This window comes from Amblyomma mixtum, chromosome 2 (assembly GCF_055824585.1).
Source record: "Amblyomma mixtum isolate Tamu chromosome 2, ASM5582458v1, whole genome shotgun sequence".
Taxonomy (NCBI): Eukaryota; Metazoa; Arthropoda; class Arachnida; order Ixodida; family Ixodidae; genus Amblyomma; species Amblyomma mixtum.
Genome location: NC_143013.1, coordinates 267,967,607 through 267,993,155, shown reverse-complemented (window position 1 = coordinate 267,993,155; position 25,549 = coordinate 267,967,607). Strand labels below are relative to the sequence as shown.

General features: G+C 44.4%; 1 protein-coding gene across 2 annotated transcripts; it reads left to right on the top strand.

The window, feature by feature from the left end:
• Nucleotides 1-22,622, top strand: LOC149363912 (ribosomal protein S6 kinase-related protein-like). 2 transcript variants are annotated; one of them, XM_089573893.1, is made up of 15 exons: nt 1-227; nt 4,574-4,837; nt 6,669-6,752; nt 8,032-8,100; nt 8,801-8,873; nt 9,714-9,821; nt 10,571-10,611; nt 11,002-11,029; nt 11,148-11,237; nt 12,475-12,563; nt 13,251-13,361; nt 14,550-14,651; nt 17,777-17,832; nt 18,182-18,227; nt 18,972-22,622. In XM_089573893.1, exons 1-15 carry the CDS (start codon nt 150-152, stop codon nt 19,002-19,004), a joined length of 1,272 nt encoding a protein of 423 aa, XP_089430019.1. In that variant the 5' UTR covers nt 1-149; the 3' UTR covers nt 19,005-22,622. The 2 variants fall into 2 exon arrangements, with proteins under 2 accessions (XP_089430019.1, XP_089430020.1); XM_089573894.1 differs by lacking the exon at nt 1-227 and adding an exon at nt 268-630.
• Nucleotides 22,623-25,549: the final 2,927 nt, after the last annotated feature.

Here is a 25,549-nt window from a genome sequence, read left to right as displayed (position 1 = left end):
GTGCGGCTCGCATATTTGAGCCCATCACTCACCGTAACCGCGGCAACGATATGTCCATCTGCGCTGCCTTGCATCGAAATAGTGGCAATCGTGTTTTTCGCCGAAATGAACGGAGGCCTGGCCAGTGACATCCACATCCCCCGCGTTACATGGGCAACAGCCAGCAGAAACCAACCCCTGAGTCTCAAGAGCAGCAGTACCGGAGATGGAGCTCGACGCAGTCTCAGGTAAACAAGCGGCTCGTGTTGAGCTTGCAGGAAGTCGCGCGCATGTGTATGCGGCGCGGAGCGCTGTCTGTTACGGTGCGTGCATCGGAATGTGTTCTCGGCGATCCCTGCCGCACGGGCACACGCCTTTCGGGCGATCGTATTGTGCTACGCTTGTCTGCCCAACTGGCGCAGGGTAAAAAGTGGGGCCAAGGCGCTCGCTCTCGTGGCTCCGTGCCGCAGCGGCATGGGGACGGGGAAATAAACGCGAGCCCGTTCATAATTACCCGGACCTTCAAGGTTGCCGTATAAACGGAGTTGGAAGCGTCGCGTCGGTAACAATAGACCGGCGCTGGTCTCAGCGCGAAGACTGTCGACGAGGGACCGAAGTGCGCGCGGGTAGGCGATGGGCTGGCTCCGAAAGGTAACACCACTCACGCATTTTCTTGCACTCTGCCGCAGCGGTAACCCGACCCGTTCGGGCAGTTCAGTTGTCTGCGCTTAAATACCCTTGTGCATTGTTTGCTCATGCTCTTTTTGCGATATATTTTTGGCGAACATTGGTCGTTGCAAAAATACATCATGGGCAGCTAGCGTGGGATCCTTCTGTTCTTCCTTGATTGTCCCCACGGTGTTCAGAGAAACTGCTGCTCGCGATGCAAACTTAACCATTTCACGCGCGTTGGTCAGTAGCGAGGAGTTTTCACTTCATTTAACTGGTTTAATTGCTTTTTCACTTAATCGAACCGGTTCATTTACTTACTTTTGATTGTATATGCCTGGCTGTACGGATGTTGAAAAGAGAGGAAAATCGATTTATTTTTATGATGATAAGGAGAAGTCATCCAATAATGTTGTTTGAATCTTAAACCAGGGTGCGAAAGAATGTTGGGTACCATTCAAGATTTGTGTGGACACTTTGCCGCTTGTTTCTTGGTTGTAAGTCTTCCTCCACAGTGTGGGTGCTTTTGCACTCCAGCTACGACCTTCTCTTCTGCTGCTTCGCCACCCTGTGTCCCCCTACTGTATTTCTTGACTCCTTGCACTACTTTATATTGCACGCCACCGCTTCGAACCATTATACTAGTACACTGGCTGATTTGTTCTGTTGCCGACTGCTTCAATGTAGGTTCACATTTTGCACCTCTCAACTAGGGTGAAACTCAAAACTGTGTAAACGACATAACTTTAGTTCCATGCAAAATAATAATATGTGATCTAAATTATCCTGTACTAATCTACCTCCTGTGACCTAGACCTTGCCCTTGGGTGTTAAAGAGAGGGAGCAGTCAGATGAAACGAAGTTGGACTGATGCTTGAAAATGCAGTTAACCCGAGTAATCACTGGTTTGACAACACAACGTCCGGTCAGGAAGCGTAGCTGAAGTTCAGAGGTCACTGACCATGCATGGCCGCAAGAAAAAATTGACATTCCTGGAGTGCTGTGGCTCCCGAAATGAAACGATTTTTAACCAGTGAGTCATAGCACTTTCAGAATTTTTATTTTTTCTGTTCAATGACCCTGGTCAATGACCTATAAATTCCAGAAGTTAACCCAAGCGGCAACGAAATATTCGGGCTGGCATGAAAGACTTTGTTATACATCCTGTTTTTTTTTTACAGTGCAGATGCAGTGTCGTACAGGCGCAGGAACACACAAACTCTCGATACCAAAGTCACGACAGCATTCTTTCTCGTGGGCAACAAAAGATGAACCTAGTCAGTGGCAGGCATTCCTGCCAAATGCCAGCATTGTGCTTTTTCCATTGTCTTGACACTTCACCGAAGACACTTTGTTTGCTGCCACTCTATGCAACTTCTATTCTTGTTTTGCACCTGTAACAATTGATGCTACGGTATAGGAGCAACGCTTTCATGAGCCCATGCTGAAGCTTGCAAGAAAGCCTTTAATTCACCAATCTTTCCATCTACCCTAAGTTATACTCTTCTGCCTGCTCTATTCCTCCGGTATGATATTCTTCTAGTTTGATGAAATCAAGGTGAAAATCATGCTCTTGCCTGTGAGCATGTGGCATCAGAATGTGATGGTTTTCTGTCCATTCTGGGGTACTCCGTGTCACTTAACAAGGCTGTATGTGCTGAAAGTGTACGACCGCTTTTTCTGCGCTCGTGCGCTTTGTGACGAAGCAAACTTGGGGAAAGCTCAATATTAAGCAGGGGTTTAGTGAGCCTGTGCTTAAATTTGATATCTTAGTAAGTTTGCGCCGTCATAACCTGCAGGAGCACGGAAAACGCGGCCGTCGCACACGCCAGCTAAAGATTTGGCCGGCTGTACAGGCATAGTCACTTAGTGCCACCCCTGCGGTGCTCACTATAACATAAAAAAAAAAGAGAGTAAAGGATAAACATTTATGCTGCTTTTCATAAGTCTCTTTAAATGCTGCCAGTTCACCCTTGTTACTGAGTCCAGTTTTCTGCATTTTTGCATTGATGAATTTGTCCTAAGTGTGGCATGCACTTCAGCTGTAACCATGGTCGGCTTCTATTAGAGCTACTTTATTGTAACAAAGGTCTACTGCATGCCAGTTCCTTTTCGCTGCACACCTTTAATCCTGGCTATTGTGTGTACTATGTGTCGGACGAAGCTTGGTTGGGTTTTTACTCCGATTCCTCACTGTCATGGCTCTCTCACAAGACTTGTGTTTGGTATGGGGGCATGAACCAATTGTGCTAGGTTGTTCCACACGAACAGAAAGAGCCACCTTCTTCATTAGAAGCCTTTTCACTTGTGCCTTCTGACTGGGCAGTACAGCTGAGGGCAGCTTATTGATAACGGTGGTGGATATGAATCACCGATTGATGAGTGCCGCCACGATAACTGAGTGGTTATGGCTCACGGCTGCTGACTCGAAAGACGCGGGTTTGATCCCGGCTGCGGTGGTTGAATTTTGATGGAGGCGCAATTTTAGAGGCCCATGTACTGTGCGATGTTAGTGCACGTTAAAGAACCCCAGGTGGTCAGAACTTCCGGAGCCCTTTACTATGGCGTCCCTCATAGCCCGAGTCACTTTGGGACGTTAAACCCCCATAAACCATAAACCATTCATTGATGTGTGCATGTTGTAGTTTAGTACATGTTGCTGGGCTAGCTGTAACTACCCATGGCACCTTTTGCAGCTCTAGTGTGCCCTAGTATTGTGTTTTGCCTTCATGAGTAATGTTCAGCTTTTTTACAGTGTTTTTAAATGGCAGTGGTTGTTGTAACACCTCCATTTTTTTGCTTGTATTTGCCAGAGAATGTAAGTAGCAAGCAGACTTGTATGTAATGTGTTACAAGTGATCGATTATTTGTAATGAATTACACATTTAAAAAAATTTTGTAATGCATTGATTACTTTTTGAAAGATACTGTGTTCTCTGTAATCCAGTTACTTTTTCCAATAATCGATTACTAGTAATTTTTTAAGTTTTTTTCTCCATAAAACATGTAACAATTTGTACAACTGCGAGAACCTCTGAACTCAGTGGTAAACACTGATGCAGCACCAAATTCTCTTACGTTAGAGGAAGAATGGTTGAGCTGTGGAGAAGCCGTGCTCATGAGGACATCCTTACTTGCAAGCCTGAGTGGCCTACATTTGACTATACTCATATTCCATGCCTTGCATTTCACCACGACGGTGCAATGGAATGTCATGTTTAGTGAGCTTGTGCTTTGTTCCCTCAGAGCATGAACAGCTGAGTATGGCGCTTTACATAACTTCGCAAGGTGTTCATATGTTAAAGCAACGCACTTCTCTCACCATGTTAGTTTTCAGAGTCTCTACTGGTGTGTTCACAAGGAAACGTGAAAAAAGCGCTGAAAGAAAGTACTGCAGGTGACATACTATGTTATGCACTTCAGCATCAAGGAAGCCGCAGAAGCTCATTCTCATTTGTGTATATTTGTGCCATGCTGATAAAAGATTGATGAAAAATAATGCCATAATAATAGATTACTTCTCTATAATCGTTCATTTACTTTTCATAGGATGTAATCGAGCACTGAAGTTAGTTACCTTTCGGCTGAAGTAATTGTAATTGGTTACTTGTCTTCTGTAGTGTGTACAAGACTGGTAGCAAAAGACAAACCCACTTGTAGCAAACTTGTGGCAAATGCTCATTATTTTCTTGCAGGCAGATTCAGGCAAAAGAAATCATGAAATTTAGTGTCATGGGAGGGTTGTTCAGTACTCGACAAACTTCTAACCTCCCCGTGGCGACATGGTGGTGATTTGAGTTCCTAGCCTCCTTCCATGCAAAGCATCCTTTTCTTCTGTGGACATAAATTTCCACAAAGCTTTGATAGATTTAATGTCATTTGTATTTAATGCCGTTATTGTTAATCTGCTTCCGCACGATGACAGCTGAGCTGGGGCAGCAGTGCAAGTGTGCATTCGGTGGCGAGTGCCCAACGGTCATGGTCACGGGCCTCCACCAGCCTGGGTCGTCGACGTCAGCAGCGGTGGCAGCCCCATCTGCCGCCAACAGCATCAGCGATGCCTGCTGGAGAACCCCCGCCTGCCTGCCCCGATCCCTTAGCCAAGACTCCGTGGCCGGTGACACTGGCTGAAGCCCTCTTCCTGCCCGAGTTTCCCATCCGCAGCAAGCTGCTGGAGGCCAACTTCCAGGTTCGTTGCTGCTGGCCGGTCTGCTCTGATGGTAGCCAAGCTTGCTGATGGAGAGGCATATGTGGGAGGTAGAAACTTTCCACTGGTGCGAATGAAAATGGACACTTGGGCCAAGATAATACAACAGTTCCATTCCAATTTTATTCCTTTTCGTGCTCGCCCCGCCGCGGTGGCTCAGTGGTTATGGCACTCGGCTGCTGACCCGAAAGACGCGGGTTCGATCCCGGCCACGGCAGCTGAATTTCGATGAAGGCGAAATTCTAGAGGCCCGTGTACTGTGCGATGTCAGTGCTCGTTAAAGAACCCCAGGTGGTCTGAATTTCTGGAGCCCTTCACTGCGGCGTTCCACATAGCCTGAGTTGCTTCGGGATGTTAAACCCCAATAAACCAATCCTTTTCGTGCTTGTGGAAGTGCACATGCTACATCTGGTGGTAAGGGATTTCAACTTGCAAAAGAACTGCCTACTTTTAAATTGCTGCGTGTGTTTAGTAACACTAAATTAAGTGAACTGCGGTAAAAATTAATGTGAAATGAAAATAATGCAATTAAACCAGAAGTGTAACAAGTACATAAGTACAGACTTTTCCCAGCCAGGCAATGTTGCTGGAATGCCGCTGGTTATATGACGTCTTTCGGGGAGTGGTATTCTTTTTTTCATGAACAATATGCTTGCTTCATGGGTTTCCTTTAGTGAAGCACTTGCCTTGCCTCACTCTCTAAATGTGAGCAACAAATTTTAAAAGAGGTGGCGATTAGAGAGTTCATGAACTCTTTGGCAAGCTCATGTGCCGTTTCATGCAATAGTGGTTCAGGGGCTGAGCTTGTTGGTTGATGCAACTTTTTCTATAGGGAAGCACACTATAGCAGGGTACAAATTAAACAGCATTTGGTAAAATGGGCCATAGTACGCGTCATCCTGTGTAACTCCTCTGACCAATCACAACAGTGAATGAAATCAGCTTTTTAATGTTTGACTGTACCAAATAAGCCAAAGCATCAAAGTTTTAGAGCTTATAATTTTTTTTTTTGCAATTAGCTTCTTGTTTACGTAGCAAGAAAATTTTGACAACGCTCTATTTTTTTGTCGTGGAAGAATTCTGCGCGGCGGTCCTAAATGTGGGCAGAGCTTCACTGCGATTAGTTTCTTGTTTACGTTACAGGAAAGTTTTGACAGCAGACTATTTTTTTGTTGTGGAAGAATTCTGTGTGGCGGTCCTAAATGTGGGCAGAGCTTCACTGCAGTCTTAAGTTGTATCTAGCTGTAGTTTCTATGACTGATAAGTGTGCAGCAAAGAGGAAATGCCTTACACATGACTCTGGTCTACAACATTGAGTGTATAAGCATGTGGCTTATAGCAACCATTGTGCCTTTCTGAACTTGTTAAAACAAGTCCTTTGTAGTTAAAACACGTTCAAGTATTTGTTAGCACTTGAGCACACCTCGCCCAAATAGAAGCCAGTTGTAGAATGAACTGCGTGTTATATTTTGTATATAAATTCTTTACTGTTACTGTCTACATGGTGGTGAAATGTCAACCTTGAATGCGTGCATGTAGATTTGTAGAATTTTCTTTATGTTGCTCATTGAATGCATTCAAGAGCATGAGCCCATTAGGGAAAACCAGTTGGAAGGGTAATCATGTTCATGTGTAGGTAGCGCTAAGTTCCATAAAGGAAAGGGAAATAAATTACTCAAAACATTTTGGATTGTGTGTGGTCAGTCAGTCAGTCTTTGACTTTGCATGTAGAAATGCTGGCCAATTTTCACACTGGTCAGCACCGGCAGTTGTTCGACCTCGTTCTATTAAACGAGAGCCTCTTTCGTTGCAGAAAGTCAAGCAGCTTTCTGGTAGCAAGTTTGGCTCGGTCTATTTGGTGCGAGATGCTGCCACGGGCAAGTGCTATGCCATGAAGGTTGGTGTACTTTCACTCTCTTGCAGGTAGAATGAATCGAGTGTACCCGCGATGTGGTGTGCAAGCTTGGCAGCATTCAGAAAAGAAAAAAACACTAAGCTAGGCTTGATTTTCAATCATTGCTTGCTGTAGGTTAGCAGTAACTTGAGAAGTAAGGACAGCAAAAGGTAATGCAGTTTTGAGGCCTGTGATTTTCATTGTCATGTTGTGTTTAGCTCGTGTGAGCTTGTGTGTAATGAGCCTCACTAGAGCCTAACTGAATGCAGCTTACTGAAATGATGACTTTGAAGAGAGCTGTTTGCTTTGAAGTGAAAAAAAATAGGAGGCCATAGGTATGAGAAGGTATGTTTATATGCTGCCAGCATCGCGCTTTCAAATTTATGCTCAACTCCACTTATTTGGGAGCCTTCCTGGCGGAGTGGTAGCGTCTCCGCTTCAAGTAGCAAAGGCCCTGGTTCGATTCCCAGCCTCGACGCAGTTTATTTTTGCCCTGCCGCGGTGGCTCAGTGGTTACGGCGCTCGGCTGCTGACCCTAAAGACGCGGGTTCGATCCCGGCCGCGGCGGCTGAATTTCTTGAAGGCGAAATTCTAGAGGCCCGTGTGCTGTGCGATGTCAGTGCACGTTAAAGAACCCCAGGTGGTCGAAATTTCCGGAGGTCTTCCCTACGGCATCTCTCATAGCCTCAGTCGCTTTGGGACGTTAAACCCCAATAAACTGCCGCCGCGGTGGCTCAGTGGCTATGGTGCTCGGCTGCTGGCCCGAAAGACGCGGGTTCGATCCCGGTCGCTGCGGCTTAATTTCTTCAGAGGAGAAATTCGAGGCCCGTGTACTGTGCGATGTCGGTGCACGTTAAAGAACCCCAGGTGGTCGAAATTTCCGGAGCCCTCCACTACGGCGTCTCTCATAGCCTTAGTCGCTTTGGGACGTTAAACCCCATAAACCAAACCAAACCAAACCAAACCCCAATAAACCAAACCAAACCACTTATTTTGGATGGCTATGCTTTTACATTTGAGCAGAAATAAAATGAGAGCTGCTGCCCTCAGTTTGGCATGCCACGATGTCCACTCAAATAGGCATACCTGCATGCACAGTACCGCAAGTGGCCTTAATTTTTCAAGTTACCCGAAAACACCCTTTCTATGATGCGTGTCATAGAGTGTAATGTTTGTATATTTGATATTCAGTTTCGAATGCTTGAGCTGTCTTAGATGTTCAACCGTGCTGCTCTCTTACTACTTGGGTGTGCTTTTTTTTCTTTTTCATTTTTTTGTGTAGGTGCTCTCCAAAGCTCAAGTTGTCAGGGAGGAGGCCATTCAGCAGTGCAAAGATGAAGTCACTATTCAGGTGACTGTCGAGTGTCTTGTACAGAAGTGGTTTAATGGTTCAAAGAGTGCATCAGATATGAGAGGTTCTTCCTTGGTGTCAGGTGCATCGTGCATTATTCAGGTTTTGTTAGAAATGCTGGATTCAATTGCTTGTGCTTAAGCTTAATTGCAACCAGAAAAAAAATATGAAAAGGAACTACTTGAGCTTAGACAATAAAATCAAAGTGACATTATGTGGTAACAGCCAATTTTTTTTTTATGGCGATTGGTGCATTAAGGTCTTTCTGTGGGATAGAGCCTTTGCCATCAGCATAATACATCATGGCCGAAAACTGCTGTATTCACTGGCTGACCATTGAAAATGTTCTCTGAGTTGTCCAAAAGTTTAGGCAACAAGATTACTGCAAACTTGTGTTCTTGGTCCACACAAATTTTTGTTCTGACACTGTAGCAGCCAGGTTATGCAGGTGTGCCTGGTGGGTAAAGTTTCTTTAAAAAGCACCTATGCATTTTTCTTAGATGTGCGCAGCAAGATAACCTTTCATGGATTTTAAATACCGTTAAAATGGTTTGCTATCAGTACATGCGAGGGGATGTTTACTTTTCTCTATATTTTGTTAGAGGGGCTGTGTGCAGATGCATATTGCTACCAAAACAGCCTAACTCAGTTTGAGCCAAGCTAACCAAGCCTAACCTAGCTTTTCATTTTCTTTTTGCAGGCCATGCTAGGCCGCCACCCATTTGTAGTTCCCTGCACTCACCACTGGCAGACCCGCAAGCAGCTTTTTATAGGTGGGTCTTCCAAGAAACTACCACTGCCTCATCATACACTCTTTACGCTTTTTCTCTCTCTGTACTTTCCTCGTGCCCTTACTGGAAGTTGATCATTGTATTCGGAATCACTTGTGGGTTAGATGCAACTGAGGAAACCATTACCAAAAAGAATTATCTAACTGCAGACAGGGTGCCTTTTGCAAATGCTGTCCCAGCTGTGAGTTAACCCATCTTTAATGGTTATGAAGGCGGTTTATAAAAGTGCTGTTTTGTTTTACTTGACTTGGAAGTGCAAGCAAGGTATTAATTTTTTGGATGGAGCTGCACACGCGTGGGAAGCTATGCTTCATAAACACTGCCTGTGCTCTGTCTTGTACACGCTGCCATAGTTACCACCAAGGCGGATTTCTTGATAGCAGCACGGGAAAAAAGAAAACCTTGCTGTTGATTGGCTGATACCTTTCTTGAGGGCAATGCATGGGTACGAGCTGCATCATTGCCATCTACTACTGACTTAAAAAAAGGCACTAAATATGAGATATAGAATTTTGCTTAAAGTTCTGAGATTAAATATAAACTTTGTGCTGTGTTCAGGATGAATGGATATGCATGACAATTCTCATCATTTCTAAAGCTGCTTAGCATTGCATTCAGGCCAGTTTTTAATTGAAAACCTCTGCAGTTTCTCTCGAGCTGAGCCATCATGAGTTTTAATCAGGTAATAAAACGTCACACTGATGTTCATGGGGCACGCTACTCACGTAGATCAAATTTAACCTTGCACATGTCACCATTGAATACAAGATGGCACAGCTCTTGTAAGTCTTAGGCTTTTCCTGCACCTTGTTTTGATTACAGTCACTGAGTATGTTCCTTACGGCGAGCTCCGGCTGGCATGGAAAGCCCTGGGAGGATTCTCAGAGGACCTCGTGCGAGTGCTCATAGCCGAGCTGGCTCTAGTCCTGGGTGAGTTCTTGCTCATGCTTGAGTACGGGCGCACCCTGAACGGCTTTGGTTAGGCCTGTTCAGTTGTAAACCAGCAAATATGTCTCGGCTACGAGCTGCAGTGACCAGCACACGTGTATCCTTTTCTGTGCACATGGTATGTAAAAAGGGCTTAGTTTTATTTTTGTGTAATTAATGCAGACACTTTGACTAGACGCTTAACATTTAGTACTTGGAGTGTAATTATACAAATGCTAGGACACTTGGTTCTTGTGTAGAAGTGGAAAATTAAGGGAGTGAAAATTTCTGTACCAGAAGAGTTTTCAAACTGGGTGTTCCAGTCATTCCAGCATGTGCTTCTTTAGGTTTCACCACTTACTGCTAGTGTACTGTTGATGTAGTCAGTTTATCAGAGGAACACATATTTCACTGATTACTCGCAATTCTTGAGCTTTGATGTGGTATTCAGAGGATTATGGTTGGAAGCACCGCTGCTCTTCTGTGTACGAAAGGCTCAAGTTCAGTGCTCTGCTTTTGTGCTGGTGTTTCAGTTCTTAGATATTTGTGTGCACTCGAAATAAAGAGGCTAGGTGCCACGAGGTCCATTATGTCAGCTATTTTAGAGCCTTGAAACACATCCCTTGTGTGGGAATTACAACAAAAACAGAACGAAAAGAGTAAGATGAAGCTCATTGATGTTGGTGACTTGCCGCCTCGAGCTTTCTTGACACCAACTATTAAATAGTGTTTTTCTTTTTTTCTCCCTGCAGACTTTCTACACTGTGCGGGTGTCATCTACAGAGACCTCAAGGTGGGTGGGTGTGTGTCACAGTGAATAACTGTTTTACTACCAGTTATTCATTTCTTATGGGGATGCATAAATGTATAGTACCTATAATTTTAAAGCCAAATCAAACCTCTATGCGATACTCCGGTACCGAATCAAATCGTGAAATAACCGAAGCGAATATGAGTAGATTATTTTGCATGTGATGTAATTATGTGTGCTGCTTGTAAAGACAAAGTATTTGAGAGACATTTTTACAATTCAAACTTCTTTGTATGTAGATTTGAGATTTTGCTTTTTTTCCTTTAGATTAGTAGGTCTACATGCCTCACCTTGTTTTCTTTTTTCTTTCTTTTCTTTTTCTCATTCACTTGGACGTAGTGCTGTTGATTAGAGCATGCTGCTTATTTGCAGATGGAGAATGTCTTGCTTGATGAAGATGGTGAGCCTGCTTTTTATTATTTCTCTCTTTTGATTTGTGAGTCCACCTTGCGTGTATTACATTGACTACTCCATGCTTTTGTGCGTGCGTTACATTTTCGTCGTTTGTCCTCCTCCAGGCCATGTCCAGCTTATTGACTTTGGCCTTGCCCGCTGGCTCAGCTACTGCAGCCGAGCGCATACTGTGTGCGGCACCATGCAGTTTATGGGTGAGCAGTAAGGCATTTTGCAACCTTGTTTGGAAAGTGCCTAGTAGCACTTTTCTAGGCATTGTATAGTAGAGTGATGTTAATTAAAATCCATTTAATCTCGACTTCTGGTTTATTTTAACTCATGCCTAAGTCCCATCAGTGTCAGGTGTATTGTAAAAGCACCCCTTGATTTAAACATTGCACAGTACGATCAAATTTTACAGCGACAGCTGTTTAGGCACATTTCGTGGTTATGTGGCGTCGTTGGCGTAACATGAAAAACAAACAAGGTGCAAAGGTGGGTGGTGCCTTCTGTGCAAAATGGTGTGACCAAATGTTTGCACCGCTCACGCCTCTACGTGCAGAGGTTGCCGCGAATGGCTCACTTTCATCACCGTAAACACCTGTTGCTAAATCTTACTTTACACAGGCATGCTAACCAATGGTCAGATTTTTGGCAACTTACAGGTACGTTATTCATACCTCAGGTCCCTATATGCATGTAGCGAGTTTGCTAAAACCATCCTGCTGCCCAATGCACTCCATGTCCTGTTTTTATGGTTTCTATTAGATAAAAAAAAAAGAAGTAATCTAACTCTTGATGCATGACATCTTCTGTGTTAAGAGTTTTGCTGCACGAAATAGCTGGTGAGCTGTGACATGTAAATGCAATGTGTAGTTTATATGCATTCGTGCTGCAATAGTTTGTGGACCAATGGTGCATTGAATTTCTGTTTGCCTGGTAACCTGAGCACACAGCCTAAAGTTAACGATGCTGTACTTTGTCGGCACGTGCAAGCAAATACTGCATATTTCAGCTCTAGGCTGCACATTTAGGCTGCTGTGAAGCTTTTATCTTTCTCGCAGTGTTCTTGTGTAAATTTTCTAGGCCCTAAGGGGTATTCAGGTGACGTCATAGGCAGCATTTTGTTCTCCAACTCATTAGTTGTGTAGGCCAGAGCAGATGGCAGTAAGCCCATTAGACACCTGTGCAACCTTTTGCCTTTGAACAGCAAAATGCCGCCCACTGTGACGTCGCTGAATACTCCTTGTAATGACGTTGTAAAAGCTTTTACTGTGAGACACACATGACATATGTTACTAATCTATTAGGGGGCGTTAGTGTGGTGTAATTTCTGAACCATTTTTCATGCTGTCAGTGCTCTGTGCTCTCTCACTTATAGCCTGCCACGTTGCTGATTTTTTGGCTCTGTGTTGTAGTATGCTCTGTGTGTGGATTTTTCTTCTCATTCAGCACCTGAAGTCCTGGCCGCACAGCCGTATTCCCATGCTGCGGATTGGTGGTCCCTGGGCATCATGATGTATGCGCTGCTGGTGGGAAAGGTTGGCACATTTCCCATTGTTAGTAATCACTCGGCAGCCCAGCAGTGCTTTGTCGTTTAGATTCAAGCGTTCAGCTTTTGCTGCCGTGTTTACAGTTTTGTGTAGTAACGGAGAGAGTGGCTTCGCACATACTCTGGAAAGTAAGAACCCAAGAACCAGGTGCCTGCAAGGGTTCATTTGGATTTCTCACAGCTTGCTTTGAATCCACCTATCAAGCATGTAATGAATCAACAATGTGCACAAGAGCAAAAAATCAGAGGATGTTCCGTATCAGCCTCTATGTAACCTTAGCTTTTTATTTGCTTGAGTAGAGCACATCGCAAACATAGCTTGAGGTTAAATTACAATGCGGAGGGTATGCACATTGCTGAGTTTGTTATTACAGTGCAGAGAGTGTGCACATTACTGAGTTTATTACAATGCGGAGAGTGTGCACATTGCTGAGTTTGTTACTGAAGAATGTGCACATTGCTGAGTTTGTTATTACAATGCAGAGAGTGTGCTCATTGCTGAGTTTGTAATTGAAGGCACTGCATTGCTTCTCATTGTCAAATAATAGAGCCCATTGGGGTAAAGGACTAAGCCAAACTTGCTGTAGAAGGCCACCATTTATTTGTTGTTTCAACATCTTGAGAAACAATTTTCCTTTTTTTTGTTTACGCATAGTTTCTTTCCTCTCTTGCGCAGTATCCAGTTGAAGGCACCGGTGACCATGTACAGATGAAGCGCCTGGTAGCTGAAGCCAGTTATGACCTTCCTGAAAACTTCTCTGACCCAGCTCGCAAAGTTGTTCGGAAGGCAAGTTTTATGAAAGATGCATTTTAAACATCCTTGCTTTTCTTGTTTGTGATGCTTGTTTTGCTGTTGATAATTCTGCAAGTCTGAATGAACCAATGCAATCTCACTTCTGGTTATTCAGTGTCTCTCTTATATCACCTGTGTAGAATTGGATTAAAATTGTAGCCATCCAGCAACGTCTGTGTCTGTGCTGTGCGTGAGCATGAGTGCAGCATTGCAAAGTGGTATGGTACACTTGTTACACATCAACAGACCTTCAAGCTTAGGATCATAATAATGTGTTTCTTTGTTGACATTAACTTGTCGGGATTAACTCCTCATGAAACAGCTGCATTTTGATGAGGGAAAAGTGTAGTAGTACAACTGGTAAATGCTGATTAAAGATTGCAGCTTATTAGAACTAAATGCACTGTTCTTTTTTTTTTCCTTCCATTGTTTCCTGTACTGAGACTGAGAGAGGTTGGTACTAGCAATACCTAAACATTACACAAAGGGTGACTGTAGTTCAGGCTCAGTTATTTTTTTTCTCTCTTCAGATACCAGGAAAATGCAGAAATGTTCTTACCAAACGATGACTGGCTACAGAATCGCACGCATGAAATTTCAAATTTAATTATTCTGTAGTATGGGCAGTTTATATGTATGTATCTTTTTTTCCCTGCCGAAGGCTAAGGTCTTGAATCGAAATTTTGCTTTAGCCATTTGCTTAGCCTTTTCATTCAGCTGGTTGTGCAGTGAAAATATTTTCATATTCCTCATGTTTTCAATCTGGAAAACAGTAACTGGGTGCGATCTTGAGGTTGTTCATAGCTTTGAGGCGAAAATGATAAAAACAAAAGGATTGAAATAAATAAATAATAAAGGCTCAGTGCCCTTAGTGGCTAGGCTGCTTTGCAGAAATATTATGTCAGTTTCTATGAGCTGGAGAGGCGCTCATTCCAATTTTGTAGCTGTGTGCACTCTGTGATGACTTAGATCACCGCCATTTTGTCCATTTCTTCTGTTTTATTTTGTGATAGTATTTATCCATGCCTTTACTTTAACAGTGCACTTGCAAAGTGAAATTTAAGAGGCTAAGAAATGCCTCAAACATACCCCCTGGTTTCAGTGTTCGGTGGCTTGTGGTCGCAGTGTGGAATGGACCCCAAGATGATTACTGTTTCTGCATCTCTCTTCTGCTGTCATTAGCTTCTGTGCAAGATGCCCCACAAGCGCCTGCAGTCACTTCATCAGCTCAAGTGGGAGCCATTTTTCAGGGAGCTCAATTTTGACCACGTCCTCCACAAGAAAGTGAGCGGTTCATTGTTTTCTTGACTCGTGATGCTAGCTTTGTAAAGCGTATTTTGTTCTTTTTTTTTTAGCAAATGAGGTAGAGGGGGTGCAGAAAAGGGCATATACAGTCGAACCCGGATATATCGAACCCGCATATTTCGAATTATTGGCTATATCGAACACACAGATTACCCCCTTGAAAATACTATGTAAAAGTATAGGGCAGTTGCGTTGTATATCGAATTCCATTTTCACCGGACATTGGATATATCGAACGCCGCGCCGCGCCGCGCCCCTGGAAGGTGCGCTTTCCCCAAAGACATTCCTGTCCGGTCCTCAGCCGCCTCAGCGGTGAACATTTCCGCAGTCAGTCAGCTTGCTCCTATGCGCACACGCGGCCGTCGCACTAGCGACGGAGATGCAGGGCCTTTTTTTTTTTTTGTCCCCCCCCCCCCCCCCCCCTCCCTCCCGTTTTGGCGCCCCACCGGCGCGAGCTTCCCCGCTCCTCCTGTACCGCCGGCGGGTGCCTGGGCAAGGTCATTGGAGCTTAGCGAAGGGAGTGCGCGGCGATGTTTCCAAGCCGCGCTTCCTGGGGAAGGGAAGAGAGAAAGCGATCTCTCGTGGGTCTGGGGAGAAGAGAGCTAAAAAAAAAAAAAGCGAAGCCCAGAGCACTCTCGACGGCACATTCCGCCGATCTTTCTCCCTGCTTTCTTTCTTTTCCCTCTGTCGTTCCTTCGCTGCGGAGTTGACTGCCGCTCGCAAATTCTTCGCTCGGTCCGCTCCATCTGCGCCTCGTGTGTTTTTCCGTGTGCGCCTGTTTCAACGAGCCGCGTGCAGCGTGTACGACTGCTGTCATCTGGTGAGCTATGGCATCCGCGGACATCAAAAAGAGGAAGAATCTCGACTTTGCAACAAAGCTTGAAGTAATCCGGCGGGTTGAGAATGGAGAAAAGAAGTCCTCCGTGGCAGACGCATTCGGGATTCCGCGGAGTACTTTGAGTACGTTGTTAAAAAACAAGCAGGAGATAAAGCTTAAAGCAAGTGAGGAAAGTCGCTCGGGAGCGTGTCGTGTGCGCCCTGCTGCTTTTGACAAAGTGGAGAAGGCACTCTATGCTTGGTTCCTTGAAATCCGAGCGAAAAATATTCCCGTGGATGGCCCGATGTTAATGGAGAAGGCCAAATGGTTTGCTACGGCTCTTGGCGTAGAGAACTTTTGCGGTGGCACTGGGTGGCTGCAACGGTTTAAGAACCGCCACGGCATAGTAGGAAAGACCATTTCTGGTGAAAGTGGGGCTGTCAGCAGCCAGGAGATGCAGCAGTGGCTCTCTGAGGAGTGGCCGAAGATCACTGCGAAGTTTTCGCCTGCAGAAATCTTCAATGCAGACGAAACTGGACTCTTTTGGCAAATGTTGCCGAATAAGACACTCGCGCTTCGTGGGACCTCATGTCACGGCGGGAAAATGAGCAAAGTGCGTGTGTCGGTGCTGCTTGCGGCCAACATGGACGGTTCGTGCAAGCTACGGCCATTCGTGATCGGAAAGAGCAAGTCGCCACGCTGCTTCAAGAACTGCAAACAGCTTCCTGTCCGCTACGGCTGTAACAGGAAGGCGTGGATGACACGTCAACTTTTTGTTGAATGGCTGCAGGCTTGGGACGCAGAGTTGGGCAAGTCGGGCCGCCGAGTTTGCCTTCTGGTCGACAACTGCTCGGCCCATCAAACCACCTGTAAGCTGCAGCACATCGAACTAAAGTTTCTTCCGCCGAACACCACAGCGAGACTGCAGCCCCTCGACCAGGGTATTATAAAAGCATTTAAAGTAGGCTACAGGAAGCGACTTATTCAACGGCTCCTCGTAAACCTCCGCATTGGAACCGATCTAAGGATTGACCTGCTCGGCGCGATCCAGATGATCACCGGCGCTTGGAGCGACGTGAAGCAGGCCACAGTAGCCAACTGTTTTGGCAAGGCAGGCCTTGAAGTGGCCGGAGATGAATTTCCGGAAGATTTAGAGGACGATGAGTGCTTGGACGACGCGTTTCGCGACTTGTCGAATTTTCCCGGCGCCGTTCCGTCCGAAGTGACTGCTGAGGACTTTATTAACGCCGATAGCGAACTTCAGGCGGTAGCCGACCTCGCTGATGAGGACATTGTGGCCGGGATAGCTGGCGTTCAAGACGCCGATTCCAGCGACGACGAGGGCGACTGTGTTATCGAAGAAACGCGCCCATGCACAGCCACTGAACTGGCTTCGGCGTTTAGCCTGATTCGGCGCTGTTGCGGCGAAATGGAAGGCACTGGGCTTTCACACCTGGACAGTCTAGCGAAGATCGAGACCAGTGTTTTGAACTTCGTTTCGCAGAAGAAAAAGCAGCCCAAAATTAGCGATTTTTTTTCCGCGAAATAAAGCGCTTTCACACTGCGTGCCCATGCTACGTGATTCGCGGCTGTTCCAAACGGTAAGCCACAATTTGTTATGATCGCGAGTGCAGTTTTGGCCTATATCTGTATATCGAATTTTCGCTATATCGAACTATTTTCGGATCCCCTTCGAATTCGATATATCCGGGTTCGACTGTACTCGTTAGCTGGTGTGAATACTTTCAAAACTTTACTGCCGCTGCGTGTGAAAAAGATGTCGCAAATGCGAAAAGTGGTGGTGACTGGCAAAGGCAGGTTGCAAAGGTTGAGCAGTCTAATGAAATTTTTTTCATGAAGCTGACAGTGTTCAAAAATGTTACACTTGGTGCAGATTGTAGTGTCCCAGAGGGCAGTGAAGGACCTTCGCTGTGAGCTACTATAATTCACAGTTAGCATTACAGAACTCTGCCAGCCGTAATGGTTTCCGTAACAGTCAGTTTTGTTCAGAATCCCATTGGTCTCCAGGAACCAAAGAGCTAAGCCATTTGTGCCATTTCTGTACGGCACACTTGCTATTGCTGCTTTGTCCAGAGACCACTTTGAGTACTGACTGAAAAGGATACATAGTCGTTTTCTGGAAAGTTGGGCATGCCAAGTCCTTGTGCATTAGCTTCAAGCTGCAGTTTTACCAGTTATTGAAGCTGCTTATTGATTGGCTGTTCTATGTTCACATTCTGCATTTTCTTTTATGCCTTGCTGAAATTGTCGCCATCTTTTGCTTCAGATCTCTCCCAAAAAGCTGCTGCAGCTGCAACTTGAAAACTCAGACAAAGATATCTCGTGAGTGAAAATTTGTTGTAGTTTTTCATTTCATTTGCAAGGGGCTGAAAAATATATTTCTAATGCATGTGTGCAGGTTTATGACATTGTTCACAATGAGCTGACTAGATGCGTGAAGTTATAAATTAAGGTCATTGTGCAAGTAATATGGAGTTGTTTGGATGTCTCCGTTTTGTGGTTTTTGATATCTGAGGCAACAGGGCAGTGCTTATGATGTTGCTGCGCTCCTCTGCCTTGCATCTACTGCAGAGCATATATTTTAGAAACTACATAAAGTGTTCTGTGTGCAGTGCAGCTTCTTGCTTTTTATGTTTTATTTTGCTTTCTCATTCTTTCCTTTTGCCCATAGAGACGGCAGCGTGTCAGCGGAATCTCAGGACAGCGCCAAAGTTGCCGTGAGTGTCTCATGTGCCACCTATAGCAGGAAATAGCTTCAGCTGTTTGTAAACTTTTTAAAGGACATTCCATACCCAGTGCTGAAGAAAAGCAGGGACACAGGAATGAGAAGTGAACTGATGAAATGAAGTCAGATAAATTTATTTGCGTCAGTCTTGTACTTTGCAAGACATTGTGGCGTTATTTACGGCTTAATGTCATGCCGCATGACAACAGCTTCACTCAAAATGACCTTTCATGTATTGTTTGGATCATTCTAGCTTATGTCTGCTTACAGTGATGAAGTCAGGGAGAAGCATTAAAATCTGCTTTTGCAGGGCCTTTGTATTATACCTTTTCTTGTTTAGCTGCTTCTCCTTTGTCTCTTACGGCCCCGCCGCGGTGGCTCAGTGGTTACAGCGCTCGGCTGCCGACCCGAAAGACGCGGCTTCGATCCCGGCCGCGGCGGCTGAATTTCTTGAAGGCAAAATTCTAGAGGCCCGTGTGCTGTGCGATGTCAGTGCACGTTAAAAACCCCAGGTGGACGAAATTTCCGGAGCCCTTCCCTACGGCGTCTCTCATAGCCTCAGTCGCTTTGGGACGTGAAACCCCAATAAACCAAACCTTTGTCTCTTACTGATTTGTTTCATAGCTGAGTGCCATTTCCAGCATCTGAGCTGTCTGCACAACCATTAACTGCCTGCTACATAGCTATTACAAGGAGCAGGATAATGAACTGTGCATGTTTTGCTTCCCAAATCCAGTTCGCAGGTTTTTCATGCTTCGTCAAGTCTTGAACGCCGTCCCAGCAGCATGCCCAGTGACGAACCTTCACATGATTCACCTGAAATATAGGGAGAGTGTGCCTTTGTCACCATTGCAAGGCGGAATGTGTTTCTTTTCAGTGGGAAACAAAAGCCATTGCATTTTTTGCAAGATGGCAAGTTTGCCTTAACGTGTGCCTTCTGCCTCGGAACATGAAATTATTTTTGAAAGCTTTACTCATACTGCCATACAGTTCATTAGGCACGAAGCTCCCGGTGATGCCATGTTGGCTGATTATGTGGCGGATGAGGAATGAAGTCAGTGGGCTGCAGTGCTCTTTGTAGGAACAGCATTCTGCCAATGCACAGGATTGAACTTCTCTGTGATTCTATCACAGGAGTCTCCGCCAATCATTTTAAAAGGGGCCGTGTTTTATTCGCTTGTAGTGCTTTGCTGTGGCCCGCTGTCGGCACCCCAACCTGGAATCATATTTACTGCTTTGTGCTCGTATTTAGCTGCACATTCTCCCTTTGCAAAGTGCTGTTAGCCAGTGTTGTCAGAAATAGTCAAATTTTTATTGTTTTTAATGTTCATAATTTATGGATTAGGATACTAGAAAGGTGCTTGTCACTTGATTACTCTGTGTTTAGCAGGTAGTGACTGCCCTGTTTTGCTTGCTGAACTTTCAGGTGAGGTGTGTTTGGGCAAAGGAGAGATTAGGTATTGAACGGATAGCTGTGTCTATTAACATTCATTGCAAAGAAACTAGCTTTTTGATACTTGTTGCAGTGATAGTACTAATAGATACGATTACAGCAATACAAATGGGCCCTGCACTCAAGCAGTGGTTAGCAGTGGTAATAAGTTAATGGCAGCTTCTGGTTCAGTTTTTAACTTGTTTGTGAAGGGTGTAAGCATCTGGCTATTGGATGCCTCTCAACAGGCTAGATGACAGTTAATGTCATCTTGATTGTTCCTGGCTTTGCCACCGGTGTTTTGTTTTCTGTTAGCCTATGATAAAATCGAACCTACTACAAGCATATTTATACAGCTGTGCAAAGCACATTTTTTTTATAAATCTGACGCGCCTTTTTGTTTGTGCAATCATCTACCAGCAGTGTCTCACAACTCCTACAGTGCCGATGAGCTCAAAGCAGGTGTCACTGTCATGGTATACACTGTATTTTAAGGCTGAAAAGCCTTAGAACTCTTGTTGTTGAGAAAACAATGTCAGAGGTCTAGACCACACTCTGTACCATCTGTTTTTTCAGTATAAAATGGTAAGATACTTCATATTTGTACCGGTGCTTGGTATGTGTAATATGGCGAGGTGTTTTGAGCCTCTCATCATAGGTTGTGAAGCTCGGAGGTCTGTAGTATTCTTTTTGAGGAAAAAAATAAAAGAAGAAACAAAGCAGACCATGGGGCCTTAGTAGAAATAAAATTTTTCTTTTAGCTGTGAGCTTGCAAAATGCAATCTAGACTCATATTTGTGGTTGCACATTTTTTTAGAGGTAGTGCCCGCGGGCTTAAAATAAGCTGCAAGAAAGGAAGTAGGGTTTCTGTGTTCTTCTTCTTCTTTCTGTGTTTTTTTTTTTTTTACAGCACTTGTATTTCATGAGCTTTCATCCTGGCCTTTGTCTGTCGGCAGAAAAGCCCCACAAGAAATGCTGCTAGCTGAAAGGGAGGGCTCACTGGTCGTAACCTTTGCATATACATCTTTTTTTTTTTTCATTGTGTGCTTAGTCATAGCTGCTTCTGCCACCAAAGAAAAAGAAGCATTGGAAATTTCTTGATTTCTGCAACCTCCAAGGCGCAGCACTAGTGTTTTGTGTAAAACGAGGGAAATTCATATAGCAGCTGTGTGAAAAAGTGTCCTGCCTAGCAGGTTATGTGACGCTGCTCTCTACAGGTCGGGCTGCTTCTAGGGAACATCTCATCATTTCAAAAAAAACAACTTGTTCTTACAGCAAGGAGTATTAATATGTGCTGCGGCTGGGAGTTGCCGGCTCCCAGAAATGTAAAGCGAGAGTTGGTGTCGCTTGAAGTTGCACACTCATTGTAGAATGCCTTGCCTGCGTCATGCTCATTTTGTGTGCTTTTGCACATTGTTTCACTTGCAGAAAGTCTTTGCAAGCTGTGCATGATTCATTACAAGTACTGCACGAATCGGGTGCTTGTTACAGGGTCAGTAGACAAGTCATAGAACTTTCTTTTAATGTTGACACATTAACTCATGTGGCTCATATTCACATGCACTATCACTAGGTACAGTATATTACTGGCTACCAGGTAAATGGAAGGTTTCCTGTAAGGTACCAATGAGCTTTTTTTTCTTCCCACTTACATTTACTGAAGTAAATGTGAAAAGCTAGTGTTGCCGGGTTTTTTCTTTAGGCATTGTAAATCTGGCTACTATATGCATTTTGTGAGCACTTGGCTGTATTTAGTTGTCCTATTCATTACTTCAGCATTGCTCATGTTATTCTTTTGTGACACTGTAAAGAGAAAGGGTGCGAGGAACACTGTGTACACTGTAGCTCATCTGCATAATTAATATGTTAGTGCCTTTTAGTGCTCATGACTCATTTACTGTTGTTTCAATCTCTCTTGAAAGGGTTGTCTTAATCCCGGTGTTAGGCCCTGTCTGGAGATGTGTTCAGCGTATTAATGTTGCTTGAAGAATATGCCATATTTTCTAACTGGCTTGAACCTGTTTTCTTACCAGTGTTTCGTGAAAGCCTGATTGTGGAGTGGTGAGAGATGAAACTAACACCATGGGTGGTGAGAACACTGCATAAAGTATTTGTCTTTGCTTGTCCACACAAATAAGCCTTCCTGATTGAGCTTGTGGTTGTGAAAGCACTTTTTTGTAAACGCGTGTTGTTGTGAGTTGATTTTTTCTCAGCATTGTACCTTCTTACTAAACAAGAAGGCAGTTGCTTGATGTGTCTTTACTAAATAAAGGGGAACTTTTTTTTGTGCTTTCTGATGCTCTTACATCTTGTAGGGACACTCAGATTTGCCCATAGTTTTAATAGAATCTCACTATCTTTTTTAGACCTTTGCCTATTGCTCAAGTATATCATGTCTATACACATCAGGAGGCTGCATTTTTAGGCAGTTGCAGGAAGCACTAGTAATGAAAAATATAGACTTGTGCTGCTGGTCCTCACAACTTGCTTGCAAAGGTCCCCTTGGTTTGCTCAATGCACTTTGTTGTGTTCGGGTGGCATACCTACCACTGCCCACATACTGAATACTGTATCATCAAGTTGAAAAAGAAGTCTGGACTCACCCGAGGCCAGACCTCTGGGATTACCAGAATATATGACATTTTTGCAGATTGCAGTCCTGAGTTTGCTAAGTGGAGTTAGATTCAGTTGCACAGTTCTCTGTTGATTTCTGACATTCACTCCTGCTAGGAATCAACATAAAATGTATATACACTGCTTCCAGCGTTTTGCTGGAGCTTTTTGAAGCACTGTTTAAACCACTGTTACTTTTGTGTGTTTGTGTACATGCATGGATGTAATAATACTGGACTCATATTTTTGTGGTGTGCAATGTTTTCATGCACATTTGCTTTATACATGTGTTTACAGTGCTGTTGCCTTTTGCAGTGTTGAATAAAATTCACTTCACCGTGAGGTCTTCATTCATTCGTTTATTCATATACTTATAATTCTCTTACAGGCATTATGTTAAGAGGGGGCAGGGGGAATCTTTAAGACCTTGCTGAATAGATGTACTATTGCACCTTATATGACTTGCAACGGATCAGAAGTAAATCAACTGAGGTTTCCGCTTTGTAGTAAATCATGGCGCCTTCATATGGAGGGCCCAGCTTGCACAAACATTTAATGTACAGGTGTAGCCAAAATGTTGGGGAACACCCTTCATCATTTAAAATTTCTTGAAAACGTTCTGAAGATAAAATATGGTTTATTGGGTTCATACGCGAAAGCACCAGCGGCATGTGCTAATGTTAGTATAAAGTACTCCGAATTTTCGTTAGGTAATGTGCGACGAGTTTGATCACTGAAACGTGATGTGTAATATTGTGGTTGGGACTATTCATTGTAGTTTGCATTGACAGCTAACTGCAGCAATTTCTGGCACTGCTGGGCTCGCACGGCATCAGAAACTGCCCCTACCAAACCTTGTTCGTTGCAGCTCTTATTGAGCATGATAGTGCAGTTGGGCTGGAATGAAATGCAAACACGCATGTGTCATAGTTTTCTACTTTTTAGCGAGATATTTCTTCACAGCCAGTTTTACCCTTGTTCTTACCACAACTCGTTTGTTGCAGCTTGTATTGAGCGCGATAGTACAGTTGGGCCAAAATGAAATGCAAACGCATATGTCATAATTTTCCACTTTGCAGCGAGATATTCCTTCACAGCCGTTTTATGAACATGTACTTTGGTAGACCATTTACCCTTAAACATGAATCGGGCTATTTGTGCACTGCAGCTGAAAGATGTTTTGTTCACAGCGATCCTTCACATTTCATTCTGGCCTGACTGTACATGCCTGCAGAACTGCGAAGGAAAAAGAAAAAATATTTTTATGGTTGGAAACGCCCAAGTCCGACTTATGGCAGGGATTTGTAAGCAATTGAATATTTGTTGTGTTTTTGCTGTTTTGCGCATTTCTCTATCAGGCGATGGAGAAATCCACAGAATATAACCAACCTGTTATATAGCGTTCATGGCTTACGAGAAAACATTTGACTCAGTTGAAACCTCAGCAGTCATGCAGGCATTGTGGAGTCGGGGGTGTAGCAGAGTTTTATGTGAAAATACTGGAAGATCTCTATAATGACTGCTCAGCTACCATAGTGCTTCATAAAATCTGCAATAAAATTCCAGTAAGGAAGGGTGTCAGGCAGGGGGACACAATCTCGTCAATGCTATTCACCGCCTGTTTACAGGAGGGGGGCGAATGAGATTACGAAGTTTGCAAGGATACAGTGGAAGCAGTTGGCAAAGGACACGGTTAATTGGAGAGACATGGGAGAGGCCTTTGCCCTGCAGTGGGCGTAGTCAGGCTGCTGCTGCTGCTGATGATGATGATGAAAATGAATTTTTGTTTCATGCTTGTTAGTTGCTTAGGAACATGCTGAACACACAAATTCTTCAAAACAATTTACTCCTGTGGTGCTATATTTGGCTGTCTGCCACATAAAGTTGGCTGAGGTGTCTTTCTAGTGCAGTGGCAGCCTCTTGGCAAAATAATGCAAAAGCGCCTTTTTATATGATAGGTGATTGTTAGCTCATTGTTGAAACCTTTGCACTAATGTTATAATTGTGAAGTACGCAAAGTCTTGCGCTAAGTAGTTTATATAACTGGATCTCACCATTACTTGTGTAATCTCTTTCAGATAATTAGCATGATGACTATATCTCAGTTGCAAGAGCCAGTTCTACAAATTTCAGGCATATTCCTGGACATGGCAGCACTGTCATGTGTATTATTGCAGACCGACTTTTTGTTCTGAAACCAGACTGTGTTGACCCTGCCGCGGTGGTGCAGTGGTTGCAGCGCTCGTCTGCTGGCCCGAAAGACGCAGGTTCGATCCCGGCCGCGGCGGCTGAATTTCGATGGAGGCAGAATTCTAGAGGCCCGCGTATACTGTGCGATGTCATGGCACATTAAAGAACCCCAGGTGGTCAAAATTTCTGGAGCCTTTCACTATGGTTCATACGACTCATAGCGGGAGTTGCCTTGGGACGTTAAATCCCAGTAAACCAAACCAAACCAGACTGTGTTGATGAGGTCCGAAGCCGGCCAATGGTATGATTGAACGATTCAGACAACCCCATAAAGCTTAGTACAGCGAAGTGGTAACTGTGAATTGTTAAAAAAGTTCCCAATGTCGAGACATGCTGGCAAAAAAAAAATTTCATTTGTTTACTGTATTTCAGTCGGGTACGCACGCATGCGGTGCTTTGCAGTGGTCAATGTGAACAAAAGCAATAAAGGAGGGAAAGGGGATTCTTTGGACCTTCTTTTTCTTTTGGACTTGGAGCCTGCTAAAGACTGAAAGAAAGCTAGCATGTACTGCCCATAAAGGTTACAATACTGAAAATCCGTTGGAGGGCACATGTGTGCTAAACCAACTAGATATTTCTGAACTTTAATGATCAATCAAAAAATTTATCAGCGGTCATTAAGCAGCATGTGTAGAGCTAAGCTGTCTGTTGTGCGACATTGATATGTATTGTTGCGGGAAAGAATATATTTACAGATATTTACACATAGAAAGGAACAGCTGCGAGCGGCATCGAGAACATAGCCAGAACTTCGTTGTCGTCTTCGTCTCCTCCAGCTCGTTCCATCCCTCATTGTTAGTTAACCGCTTCAGGACCCCCTGCTGCTGAAACGCCGTCTCGGTGTTAGGGTGGAGACGTATGAGCGTCGTGATAAGGTTTAAGGCGGCAGACGTGAACGATGTCGGTGGTGGGGCCAGAGGGTCGCAAGGGGAGCAGTTTCATAGTTCACGTCCGTGACACGGCGTACCACATGGTAAGGAACAAGGCAGTGAGAAAGAAGCCTTTCGGAGAGACCGATG

Coding starts and splice junctions, on each gene's coding strand:
- LOC149363912 (XM_089573893.1), top strand. CDS start 150: ATGGGCAACAGCCAGCAGAAACCAACCCCTGAGTCTCAAGAGCAGCAG. Junction 6,753..8,031: donor GCAAGTGCTATGCCATGAAG/GTTGGTGTACTT, acceptor TTTTTTGTGTAG/GTGCTCTCCAAAGCTCAAGT. Junction 12,564..13,250: donor ATGCGCTGCTGGTGGGAAAG/GTTGGCACATTT, acceptor TCTCTTGCGCAG/TATCCAGTTGAAGGCACCGG.